General features: G+C 38.6%; 1 protein-coding gene across 1 annotated transcript in view; it reads left to right on the top strand.

The window, feature by feature from the left end:
- The first annotated feature begins 2,144 nt into the window (after positions 1–2,144).
- The window catches only part of DNAH11 (dynein axonemal heavy chain 11), a 96,615-nt gene continuing 85,413 nt past the window's right edge, over positions 2,145–13,346 (top strand). Inside the window, 12 exon segments of the mRNA XM_071736833.1 lie at positions 2,145–2,165; positions 2,776–2,821; positions 2,824–2,992; positions 3,623–3,645; positions 5,035–5,102; positions 5,105–5,158; positions 6,221–6,334; positions 6,336–6,391; positions 7,088–7,244; positions 7,363–7,484; positions 9,193–9,306; positions 12,614–12,749. Of these exon segments, the coding sequence (XP_071592934.1) occupies positions 2,145–2,165; positions 2,776–2,821; positions 2,824–2,992; positions 3,623–3,645; positions 5,035–5,102; positions 5,105–5,158; positions 6,221–6,334; positions 6,336–6,391; positions 7,088–7,244; positions 7,363–7,484; positions 9,193–9,306; positions 12,614–12,749 (1,080 nt within the window).

The following is a 13,346-nucleotide window of genomic DNA, read 5'->3' as shown; positions in this document are numbered from 1 at the left end:
CATTAAAATCTCCGTCCTATTTTCAGATTTTCTCTTTGTGAAAAAGATCTGGCTCAATATTCAGAAATATTCAATATTCAGATTTTCATCCCTCCTGGTTTGTTTCGTCCATAGACTTGCTAGATATAAAGGAACATATCCAAGCTAGGTGAGCCTCTTTGCATATTACTGTACTTCATTTTGTCTACAGAAAGCCAAGTGTTCCATTTAACCATGTGAGGTGATAGTATGGTAAACTTGTGCCCTTTGTTTCTGAGTGTTAATTTACTTTAGAAATAGGAACACTTTGTGCCCCTCAGCCAGGGTAAACACAAGGCATTCAGCAAGAAAAGGTGAACTCGTCAATCTGAGAAATGTAACAAATCCTGTGATGTCTCTTGCTGAAATTCAACCACGTGCGATTTACATTTATTTGGGGTTTTGGAACGTAGGTTTGCAGGAACTAGAAATTGAAAAGGTCAATGAGATCGTCAAATCTATTCTCCTTCTGGCATAGATAGATCAAGTTTCAGGCATGCTATGTGATGATAAGTGAGGCTGAAAGATCTATGGTCTCTCTTAGGCTGTAACTGACTGAGCTGCTGACCATTGTATGAGCAATGTTTTTGTAGCTATCCTTCTATTCTCCTCCCTTGAACAATAACCTCCTAGTTTTTGTGACACTTTGAGACCAATTTATATAAAAGCATGGGTACTTTGATATATTTCAGAAGCTTTAGACTATGTTATCTACATGCCAGATAAATACTCTTGTCCTTAGTGACTATTCAGCCATAGCCATTAATTCTCTGAATGCTCAAGCTATTGTGTCACAGGCAAAACCTTTTTTAAGGGATGTGAACTTGTAGCAGAAGAACTGATCATTTCCAAGAGGATAAAGGACTTGTGAGGTTTGAACACTGTGTCTTTTCAAGCAAGGTGGTAGTCTCATAGCTTCTTGACTATATATCAGTGATTTGTTTCATCTACTCATTGCTATATGCCACGTATGAGAAGAACAATCAAAAAAAAAAATCTGTTCTATTGGTCAGGCACAGAGTATGCTGGTATGTAGATGGTGAACTCCATGGTCTTTGGAGAGGTGTGTAGTTTTCCCATAAAAAATTCCTATATAATGATCATGTAATAGCCAAATAGTGTTGCCATGTCAGTCTGTGCCACCAGAGAAATCAGAAGTACTCTTTCTTTGTACAGTTAGCATATAAGTGTTATAATACTATAGGGGAGGGGGAAAGACAAAACAAAACAAACAAAAAAAAGCCCCCTGGGTTTAATTTTGTATTGTTTTTAATATTTAATAAATGCCCACTGAACACCTGGTAATTCTGTGAATCTTACTTACCAAGACCAGCTGAAGCACCATTAAGCAAGCATTAGAATAAGAAACACAATTGTAAGATTAGTGCAAAGACTTCACATTATCCAGTTAATTGCTAGGAACTCTGTTAAACTTTGCTAGGTATTTTTGGGTGCAGGTAGCCCATCGTCTCACCAAATTTTGACGACATTGCTGAGCCTAAATTTGAAGAGAATAAAGAGGAATATATAAATGCTGCCATTGGTACCTACAGCAAAGCAAAGGAGTGTGTTCCCATTCCATGAAGTTTGTAGATGCAGTGATCAGACATATTACATTATATGAAATTTCCTTCATGGATTTTCCCCTCTTTGTGATGTAAACTAAGTAGACACTTCCAGTGGCACAAAGTGCTACTTTTCCAAATGTGAATTTAGGGGAAAAAAATAATTAAAACCCCCTTACAACTATTTTTTTTCTGAATTTCAAAACATTTTGTGGCCTGAAACTGAACTAAACAAATAATTTAATAAATATTCTAGCTACCCCATATACTTAAGGATTTTTTTTAAGAAGTGTAGAGAGTTAAGTGTTCAGGAGAAATGAAGAAGAAAAAAAAACTGTACTGAAAACCACAGAAGCCTGTGCTTTGGTGTTGCATTTCTCATACTTCTTCTCTTCTTCTGCCCCTTTATTTCATCTTCCATTACACTTTCTGATCCCCCCTTCTCTCATCCTTTAGCACATACCTCTCCAGACTGCCAGCTCTCTCTCTCCCATGTCCCCTACCAGCTGAACAGGTTTGTATCTGGTTTTGAGCCTCATATTTGCTAACTGGCCAGCCAGTATGCGTGCTAACTGGGCAGTGGTAGGTCAGAAAGGAACAGATCAGCAGCTTCTGAGACAATAACTTATTGTTCTCAGAACAGTGCTGAATGGATAAGCATTCACATTGCATAAAATCAATGTTGCATGTGGTTCTAATGATTGATTGTCTCAGCAGGGAGGCCTCAGACTGAATGGACAAATATATGCAGCTTGCCTCTTAGAGATAGTTTCTCCAAGATACAGCTACATTTCAGGGTACAGAGATATAGGAAAAACACTGTGTTGTCTGTGTTTGCTTCATGTCTGTGTACAGAAAATCTTCAGATTTTCATATTTGGAGCTTCAAGACTGTATGCCTGTGTGTCCAAGTCAAATGGATATGTAAAACCAAAACAATGTCAGGTATCTCAGTAACTGGGAAGGGCTCCTCTGAGCTAAATCTTACTGAAGAGGCAATGGGAGAGAGAAAAATGAATAAATAAGCCCACTCTCATTACAAGTTTGTAAAGAATGTCAAAGCCTTTGGAAAGATTAATGAGATGAGCTTCCTATGTTGTTAGTATAAAATGTAACACTTATGTTACATGCATAAATTTATGCATATTTGGGTGTGGGTTCTTTTTTGGTTTTTTTTTTTGTTTTTTTTAAAGGTAGAGTCTTGGTTACAATACCTAAAGGAATCTGTACAGAAAACAGCCCCTGCATCATGGAGGCAATATTGGCCTATGAAGAGAGGCAGAGGGAACAGTGGGGTTTAGACTCCCCAGCCCAGGTTGCACACATGGGATTACAAATCTGGTGGGTTTCAGATGTTGAAATGGCATTCAGTAGGCTGGAAAGAGGGCTTGGCATCAGCCTTGAAGGACTGCCCCAAGAGGCAGCTATGGATATTAATTTTGTTTAATTCAGTGAAAATGGTCTTCTTATGAGTGGCATATTTAACAAGTTTAATCCGGTAGTAAATAAGATGCTATTAGCATCTACTGAAAAAAACCTGCCTTTTTCTTCCATTTCTGTTAGCTCATGTACATTGTTATCACACCTTAATTACTGGGTTTTCCATGTGATTAATCTGGACTGAGATGAAAGGTAAAAGCAGAAATACTGCCAAATGCCAACCACAACAGTGTGGCAGGAACTGCAGAGTATGCAGTCAATAAATACACAAATATTAAACCCATATATTTGAGTAAGGAAGACAGAACTGTTGGTTTTGTTTGTGTTAAACCTAACACTTTATTTCTAATATTATTAGTTCTAGTCCCACTTCAGAAGCCTACTTTCCGCAGTTTGATTTTTGCTCTGCCTTTGTTTACCTTCAGATTTATTTTTTTTAATTGTTTTTGTTCTGTGGGAGTATGGTTTCTTTTTGTGAAAACTTTAAATAGTTTTGATTTTCTTTTCCAACCTAGAAAATCTGCTGCAGGGAAATATAAAATAGGAGAGAGAGGGGCATGAAATCTGATAGGTGTGTCTAAACTTATCCCTGTAATAGAGAAGGAGGATAAAGATTAGTCTGTGTTTGCCATTTCTCATAATACAAGAGCTAATAGGCACTACCTGAAGCTATTAGGTAGCAGACCTTAAACAAAAGAAATACTTTCACACAGTGTACTCCTGAAAAAATGGAACTTTTGGCTACAGAATGATGGAAGTATAAAAAGGTCAAATGAAGGGTTAGCCAAATTTTAGTCTGGTTGATGGCTATTAAACAAGATGATGAAAGAAGTTTTGGGGTTTCTTGTCTTGGTTCTTTTTTGGTTTGTTTAGTACATTCCATCTGCAGTGTCTGGCAAATTAGGGCACATGTTCCTAGGATATCCTACTCCTGGGATTTTTTTTCATGTTCCTTTCATTTTTTAAAAACTGGTAGCTTCTGTGAAAGGCAGGCTGTGTTTCTCCGGTCACTTTGCAAGTAATGCAAAGCTGTTGCTGCTTCTTGAACCTATGATGGGGACTTTCGAGTGGTTGTGCTGTCAAAAGAGAGGACTAGGGAAGACCATCTGAACCTCTCTGCAGGTGGCAGCTCACTGCCATGAAGAAGTGGAGATTTGGATGTCAGAAATATTTCATGATGCTGTACAGGTTCATTCAGAATCTTGCTATTGATATCCCCTTTATGACATGATACAGAAAAAATAGGGAGCCCAATGAAATTACATTCTGATTCTATTTTGGAAGCATTTTCAATTGTATAGGGCTTTAAGACTGTGGTTCTCAAATAATTTGTTTGCATGAAGCATTACCTTCTGGACCTTTATCTCTGTCTTAGTAAAAACAGCAGCAGTAGGTGGTTTTGTATAGTATATGAAAATAATACAGAAATGTAGTGTTTAAGGTCTCACTAATTTGCTGCACATTTTTAAGCCAGAGGTTTAAAACATGAACAAGCACAGTTCTGTCTCACACTAACTTACCCAATAAGTTATCTTTCTTATAAAGTTACATTTGCATCCTTAGAATTACAGGTAGTGGCTGTGTATGCTTTTCTTTCCTGTTCATAGGAAACCTGAATTATTCCATTGGATCTTTCTACTAATTAACTCTTTATAATCATTCATATAATAGTGATCTTTTCTTCATTGCTTTTGCCTATTTGTAAAACCTAAGTCACTGATATTTCCTAAAGTCTATTTTCAAACACTTTGCCAATAAATGTTCTCAAGCAATTTGTACAAGTTTTGGAGGTGCTTTAAATGTCTTGTTGGAGATAGTTCATGTGTCTCTTTAAACCAGGATTTCTTCTCATATCTCATGTTTAATATCTGTATATTTCTATATACAAGCAAGTTTTTGCAGTGGTTTGATTAATGCTGGAGGCAGAACTGTTTTCTAGTAGCAATAATGGTGGATGGTACTGAGATCCATATGGTCTTAGAGGGTTACCTAAACCTTTTCAGGTCACTAAGTAAATGCTCTTATTACCTTGCTGCTTGGAGAGCTTTCCTCAGGTGATCGACAGAAAATCATGACAATCTTTGCACTGTAGATGTTCAAACTAGAGATGTTGTAGCAGGCCTTGTGACTATGAAAGTGTGTTTTTGGCTTGGCTACATTTTACATCCAGTTTCAGTGGTTTCGATAGGAACTGAGGGTTAACCCAAGTTTGAGACCTAACCCAAGTTTGGTTCAGGATGTGCATCTGCACACCAGGATGGTGGAGGTGGAAAGACAGACAGCTTCAGAGCTGTGTCTGTGCCTGTGTTTTTTATGGGCTACTGCCTTCTGAATTTAAAGGTTACTTGAGAAAAAAAAGTTATCTGACACCTTTTACCCAACTTCTGGAAGCACTTCAATGCTTCAGTAGGTTTTCTGTGAGGAGCAAGACGTTTCCTTTAAATCTCGGATCAGAAAACTGAGTGCAGTCAATTCCGAGGCAATCTGAGTGGTTTCTTTAGATGTCTTCAGTTATTCTTCTTTTAATGATTCCATCTTCAGTCATTCAAAGTGTGTTTTTCTCTCCTTTTAAGAGGCATACCTGTTCATCTCTAGAGAAAAGCACTTCGACTGCCCTGGTGGCTCCATGTAAGCGCAGGGAATTACAATTTTGAGTGTTTATTTAAACCAAAGTGCTTGCTCTATGTGTAACTTTATTCAGGGGAAACTAAGGTGGCTGCCACATGTTGCTGCCTCGAATGCACAGAAAATTTCACTGGATGAAGGCTGGAATTGCAAAGAATTCTCATTTTCTTTCTGAACTCCTGAACTTCAGAAATAAGGGAAATTTCTAAGGTTGCATTAAGACAAGAAAAAACAAGTCCTAAGAAGCAAAACAAACTCATTCTGGTCAAAGTAATGTCTGCTGCCATGCAAAGACTGCATTCTTCATGAGGAGAGGTCTTGGTTTAACAAGTGGCAATGTGTTCTGCTGTAATAGCTCTATTAAAAAGATTTTATATTACACTTGCCTCTGTATAAAAGCACAAATGCCTCAAGCTGTGTCTCATCTTTTATAATTGGTTGTATTTGCTATTCATAACTGGCTAGGAATGAGGTGTGAGACCTACTGATGACAGCTGTAACTTTGTGCTGAGTCTCATTTCTTTGATCTGAATAGCTCCTAACTGGCATCATGGCTCTGCAATGGCTTTGTAGGTCACCATTTACCAAGGTTTTGCTTGGCTGTCATAGCTATGCCATAGGTGGGATGACACCCAAAAATGCTGTTTTTCCTACAGTTGCAATGCTCAGTTTCAGTACTTCTATGAAGTACTTGGGAAATACCCCTCAGCTAGTTATTACACCTTTGACTGACAGTTAATGGCTGTTACTAATAACAGTGTCTGCTTTATCTGTTTCAGTGAATAAAAGTTAAATGTTTCTAAGAAGTTCAATGTTCTTTCATACCTCATGTATTTCATGAGCTTCTTAAGACACAGTATCTTTGAGCATGTGTATGCAGGTTGGTGTGCATACTTAAGTAATGATATGATGTTAATGCCCATTACTTTTAAAATGACTAAAATATTTCTTGCATAACTTAATTTATATATTCCGAGTCTACTTTGAAGAAGAATATGAGTATTTTTTTTCATACCACATAAAACACAGCCTTTTTCTGGAAATGTCTTGGCTCCAGGATGGAATTTTTTGTGAAGAACAGTGATCCAGAATGATACACCTAGCAACCCAGGCAGGCTTAATGCTTGACCCTCCGTTGAGGAGGACAGTTCTGAGGCTCAAGTCTTTGAAACAGGCAAAGCAGCAACTAAAGCCTCCTGTTCTTTGTCCTGTGTGACCTATCACTGATAGGATATTCCTTCTTGCTAAAAAATGTTGGTGTGCTTGGTTTTCATATCTGAAATAAGCTTTTTCCAAGTAATGCCACATCATGATTTTTCATGAGAATAGACTGTAAAATTATAACAGAATAAATAGCCCATGAAACATGAGGTTTGAGAAGAACCTCCCAACACTGTAGATGTCCTTTCTAATGCTATCAATTACTTTTTTTCTGTTCAGGTGTTACATTAGTCTAACCCAGTCTCTCCACCTAACAATGAACAGTGCTTCTTCAGGACCAGCCAGAACAGGTAAAACAGAGACCACCACACGTCTGGGCCATGCCCTTGGCATGATGATGTACATCTTCAGCTGTTCCAAGCAAATGGATTACAAGGTGAGATGTTCTCCTAAGCAGTATGGAAGATGTTGTTTTTCTTTATTTTCATATGAAGTATGTTGGAAATTGGTGCTTTCAAGAAAAAAGACCACAATATTAAATCTTTTTATTTTAGTCTATAGGGAATAACTGTAAAGAGTTGGTCCAGAATGGTGCTTGGGGTTGCTTTGATGAATTCACTCACATCTTAGTAGAAGTTCTGTCAGTGGTGGCAATACAAGGAAAGACACAGAGAAAGTGCACAGAGAAAAAGAAAAACTCTCAATTTTTTACCAGTGCATCTTTGTTGTCTTTTACAGTCTCTAAATACTGAACCAGCAAACTCTTTTTCCAGAGTACCTCTGAAACTCTTTCTAAATGCAGTGAGGGAGGAGCTGAAAACATTAAATCACTTGAGTAATATCCTACCTTAAAATAACTTTCTTTTCAAAATGGATACATGTGAGTGAATTTCTATCCCTATGCAATCCAAGTAAAGCTCTGCTCTAAAAACTCTGGTCCTGTTCAAGTTACACTGTGTGAAATCCTTCTGCTGGTGGTCTCTGGTGAGGCCAATCAGCTGATAAGGAAGCAACACCCAGCACTGCCCAGAAGGATATAAAGGGCTGCGAAGAGCTGCCCCCCCTTCTCCTGGTGGACTCAGGTGAGGCCAATCAGCTGATAAGGGGGCGACACCCAGCACTTCCCAGAGGGATATAAAGGGCTGGGAAGAGGTGCCCCAGCTTCTGCTGGTGGTCTAAGGTGAGGCCAATCAGCTGACAAGGGGGTGACACCCAGCTCTGTCAGAAGGATATAAAGGGCTGGAAGAGCTGCCCCACCTTCTGCTGGTGCTCTCTGGTGAGGCCAATAACCTGATAAGGGGACGCTACCCAGCACTCAGGAGAGGGATATAAAGGGCTCAAAAAAGGAGCCCCACCTTCTTCTGGTGGTCTCAGGTGAGGCAAATCAACTGATAAGAGGGCGACACCCAGCACTTCCTTGAGGGATATAAAGGGCTGCGAAGAGCTGCCCCCCCTTCTGCTGGTCGTGTCAGGTGAGGCAAATCAGCTGATAAGGGGGGCGGCACCCAGCACTTCCTCGAGGGATACAAATGGCTGGGAAGAGGTGCCCCACCTTCTGCTGGTGGTCTAAGGTGACGCCAATCAGCTGATAAGGGGGTGGCACCCAGCACGGCCCAGAGGGATTTTAGGAAGTATTTCTTTACTGAGAGGGTGATCAGACTTTAGAATGGGCAGCCCAGGGAAGTAATGACTTCTCCATCCCTGGAGATATTTAAAAAGACACTGGATGTGGCACTCAGTGCTGTGGTCTGGTAACCGCGGCAGTAGTGGAGCAAGGGTTGGACTTGATGATCTCAGAGGTCCCTTCCAATCCAGCTGATTCTGTTATTCTATGATTCTATGAAATCATTGCACTACATTTGTGATGAGTTTGGTTGGATTCAACCTTGCAGGAAATCTCAAGGGTTCCAGTGTTTTCAGGTTTTTTGGAGACAGATCTTGTGTTTCCACTGTACTGTGTTTTCCTTCCTCTGTTTCCCTTATTTTATGCAGCCTCCTGGCCTTTACAAACCCATTACATCCCTCTAAGTCTCAGTTATTTTATGTGCTTTAAAAATCGGTTCTTCTTATAGACATGGGTCAGCTATATGTGTTCTTTGTTCCTTTAACAGTCCAATCTTTCCTTTCTAAATTCATTGCTGGCCGGAGGAGCCACAGGTTACTGAAAGCTGGTGCCTCCCAGGGAAGTGCCTCTGTTTGCTGAGCTCCAAGTTCCCTAGGCATTTGCTCTCCGTTGGGAGAAACTGGCTCCAGGCTGAGATACACCTTTGTCACCTAAGCCATGATGGCTTTTTTTGTATGATGCAGTTGTTTACTCATCAACTCATCAACTGTTTACTCATCTCATCAACTGTAAATTTCTTGCATTACTGTTCTTATAACAGATTTTTTTTCCTTGTTGAACACATTATATTGGAATCAGTTGGAATATTTATTAATGTGAACCCAAGATACACAAATTGAACCAATCTACCTGAAAACCTCAGAACTCTGTCCAGGCAATTATGCTATAATGTATTTTTATTGTATACAAGTATACCAAGTCTACATTTAGAGGACATATGTCACCTAATGTTACTAGCCTTGACTTGCAGTGAAATACAATTTGTGTTTGCTTCATAATTCCTGTGGAAAAAAAATAAGTATTCAAGTTGGGTGTGACCATACAACACAATGACAAGGGAAATTAAATTTATATCTTGTCTTTTTAAAATTTGCATATAATTTTAAAGGTGTACCTGTGAAGACACGGAGTACACCTAATATAATTGTTATTTTGTGGCTTAAGCTAGTAAAATAACTATTTGAGTAAGTGTCTAGCTATCATATTCTTCTTGTGGATAGTAGCAGGCATACATTCATAGATGTTTCATAACTATCAGTTGAAAACATAGCTGTATACTCTTAACTAGGAAGATAGTGGATATGTGATTGTTCAGAAGCTGGGAAAAGTATAGTGCAGAGCAAGAAATTTCTTATGCTTTTGGACACTCTAGGACAGCCCATTATCTTTTTCTTAAAGTGCCTATTTATGCTTTATATCTTAACACTAATGTTTCATGGAAGAAATTCTTGAATTTAAAAGATTTGACTGTATTTTGCATGCTGCGTTCAGTGAGTTTGTATCAAAGTGGTGTTCTTAAAGTGACTGATTTCCACAAATAGTTGATCCAGCATGATAGACAGTAAAATTATGCCAATTTATTCCAACAAAGTGTTGGAGCTGAGCTTTCAACTATGTGGTAATGGTCTTTGACTAAAGGGGTACAGGGCTTGCTCAAAAAGAGTTGTCACTTGAAATGTTTGCTTTTGCATTAACACTTTTCACTGGTATAATCAAAACTTGAGAAAAAAAATATTCTGTGATTTCATTTCTAAAGATACTAAAATTCAGTAGGGCAGACTGCATTGCCAGGCTTTCTGGAGAGGCACAAGTATAGCTGTGCTATCTGGGATCTGCTTCTCTGATTTGCAAATCCCTTTGATTTTTAAAAGATAGAAACTGAAGGCAGAACTGAACATCACTGCTGCCTCTGTGGGCAAGTTGAAACACAAGTACTACTTTCTTCTCTATTGAAAGGTATATCAAGCTTTTGGTGTATTTTATTATTTCTGCTTTAGCCATGAAATGCCTGGTACCATACTCCTTCGTGCTTTCCCTGCAGAAGAACACGAAGTCTGCTGAAGTTAGAAAGCTGTTTTCTCAGGCACATCTCATCCTTTTGCCAGCCAAACATCCTGCTTCAGCTGGAAAGACCAAGCAGTAGCAGCAATTAGCTTTCTTGTTCTTGGAACCTAAATTACAATGATTTCTAACAAGCAGTAACATCCGTCTACAAGGAGAAGGTTAGGATTTGTGAATTCATCTGCCTCTGCAGAAACTGTCATTGAGTAAGACCATATAATTGGGTCTTAGCACATTGGAGGGAGACCCTCATACCACTGATCACTGAGGCATCCTACTGCCCCATAAGTTGTGTTTATAATATTTCAAATATTTCACACCTTAGCTATTGCTTTACCATGCCATCTCATTAACTGCCGTTTAAGAACTCTTCAAGGCAAAGTTGTATTGGTCCACACCCAGGGAATGGTCTTGGGCAGCCCCTCATTTCAAAAACTCACGTAAGGGGGGACAGAATGAGGGGGACTCCATCCACTTGTGTCTGTGGGGTTTGACTGCCACCCTTTCTGCATTCAGGGTCAACTACCATGGTGGCCAGATGTGGCCCCAGCCAGCCAGATGCATTGTTTGCCAATAGAGCAGGAGGGATCACCCCCTGGTTCTATTATGTGTGTCAGTTCTCAGTGGCCAACCAGATGATATAAATGCATGTGAAATATTTATGTTGCTTTTTTATTATTTTTGTTGTTCCTATGCTTTTCATTTGGAAAGAAAAGAATAAGGGATATGAAATAATATTAGTTAACAATTCCTCTACTGAAATACGAAGTCAAACTATTGCTTCAATTGATGTAGCTTCTATTATGGTTTTCTATGGCCTTGGTGGATTTTTTTTTTTTTTTACATTTTCAAAATGTACTTGCTACGTAGAGCTGAAGTGTGACCTTTACTTGGTTGTCAAGCAATGTAGGAAGCTGTTGGAATTAAAGTATGAATTGCTGCACTTGGGACTCAGAAATTCAGCCCTGTGGCTGGTGTCTGTTATAGTCATTGTGCAACGCAGAGGAATGACAGGAGTTAACTGGTAAACCATTAGCTATCCACATGTTTGCCATCTAAAAAACCTTACAAAGCAGAGAATGTTCATTAAATATTACTAGCCTTGTATTTCCTGTGCTAACAGTTATTCTGTTTGTACGAAGGATATTGGGTACAGTAGGTAGAAGACTGAGTATATAATTTTTGTAATTGAGTGTAATGCATATAGCAGCCCTTGCTTGGGTTTATGAAGAAATGCTTATGTTTAGTTAAATTGTTTAACAGAGGAGCACTTATTCATTTTCAAGACTATATGTTACTGCTTTCTGTCAGAAATATAGTGCTGGACTAAACCATGGGTCTCAATTTTGTCATATTGATACATGAATGGGGAACAAAAAGAAGTATTTGTCAGTCAGAAGAAAAAAGAAACTCTAAGAGGCAAATCTGATGATTTTTAGAAGAGCTGAAGACAAATCTCAAGATTTCTTCTCTGCTACTATTTAACTTAAGTAGTGATTTTTAAAGAGGAAATTGTTTAGCCTTCGCATATTGCTTTGTGTTATTTTTTTAATTGGAGGTTTTTCTCATTTATATCATTAAAATGACTGTGGGTTTGTTCTGATACTTTGAACTAAAGCTTATCTTTAAAAAGACACAAACAGTGCAGTCTCCAAAAGCAACCCTAACTTCACATGAAAGGACTTCCAAAAATTGAAGTCCTTTTTAAAATGATGGCATATTTAGCAATGGCAGGGTGTTGCACTTGACTTCCTTTCCCTGTACAGCTGCTGGCAGTGTCCTCCAGTCCTTGGTGGCAAGTGACACCGCTGCAAACTCTGCCTGCTCGGAGTGTTGGTAGTACCTGAGTTTCCTAAACCCTGAGTTTCTCAGCTGCTTCCTTTGTGAATGTTACAACGCGATGTTACTGAATAGTAACAATCACCAGTGCCTAATTAGCTCCTTTTACTTTGAAGTAAGGTCCTTGTTAGCACTGACTGACACTCTTAATTGTGGCTCTCTCCAGCTCTGTTTTTAGAAAATGTTTGCACACATCACTAATTTGATTTCAGTGACTTCTTCTTAGAGTGTTTAAAGGGTAATCTGTGGATTTGGATTGTGGGGTTTGTTTTCCACCTTAGACCCTGTGCCACGGATGTCCCTGATGCTGAACTGATCTCTGAAATTGTGTTGGTTGGTGAAGGGATTATTGCTGCATGTCTGTTAGCCAGGAAGTTTATTACCTTGTATACTCTCTGTAGGGAGCTTTCTAATCAGGTGAGGGTCACTGTAGGCTTCTGGGTTTGATACCTTTTAATTAGCATATATTCCATCCTGGTGTATGTATTGTATTGTATAATAATGGGGGCTGGGGGAAGTGTTTATGTATATAGTCTTACCTTTTATTTTCAAGACACTTTAGCTCGCATGCCCATTCTTATTTAATTGCCAGATATGAATTTTGAATAAAGTGCCCTTTCCTTTGATCTTGGGACATTTGTAATGCATTGATTTTGCATTAAATAATTGTATATCACTGTCTGATACTTGGGATGGCCAAACTACACTGTGCTGTTGTATAGCATCTATATTAGAAGTATAACTATCTGTTGGAGATCAGAAAAACCTTAAAAGAGAGTAGGAATTACTATGAATAACAAATAATGTAGTCTGTTTGGATGAAAGTTTGTTTAAACTTTCCCTAATAAATACAGCAGAGGATTATTTGGCAAACAGAATTAAAGCATTCCCTAAAAAACTAATTATTATACTACGAATAATGAATATATTAATTTAATTGTTCATTTAGAATAGTTACCTTAAAAATCTGCAAATTATGAGACTTGCAAGATTTATAATATTTCCCCTATATGA

Source organism: Heliangelus exortis, chromosome 2 (assembly GCF_036169615.1).
Source record: "Heliangelus exortis chromosome 2, bHelExo1.hap1, whole genome shotgun sequence".
Lineage (NCBI taxonomy): Eukaryota > Metazoa > Chordata > Aves > Apodiformes > Trochilidae > Heliangelus > Heliangelus exortis.
Note: the sequence above shows the minus strand (reverse complement) of the source record. Positions and strands in the feature narration are given on the sequence as shown.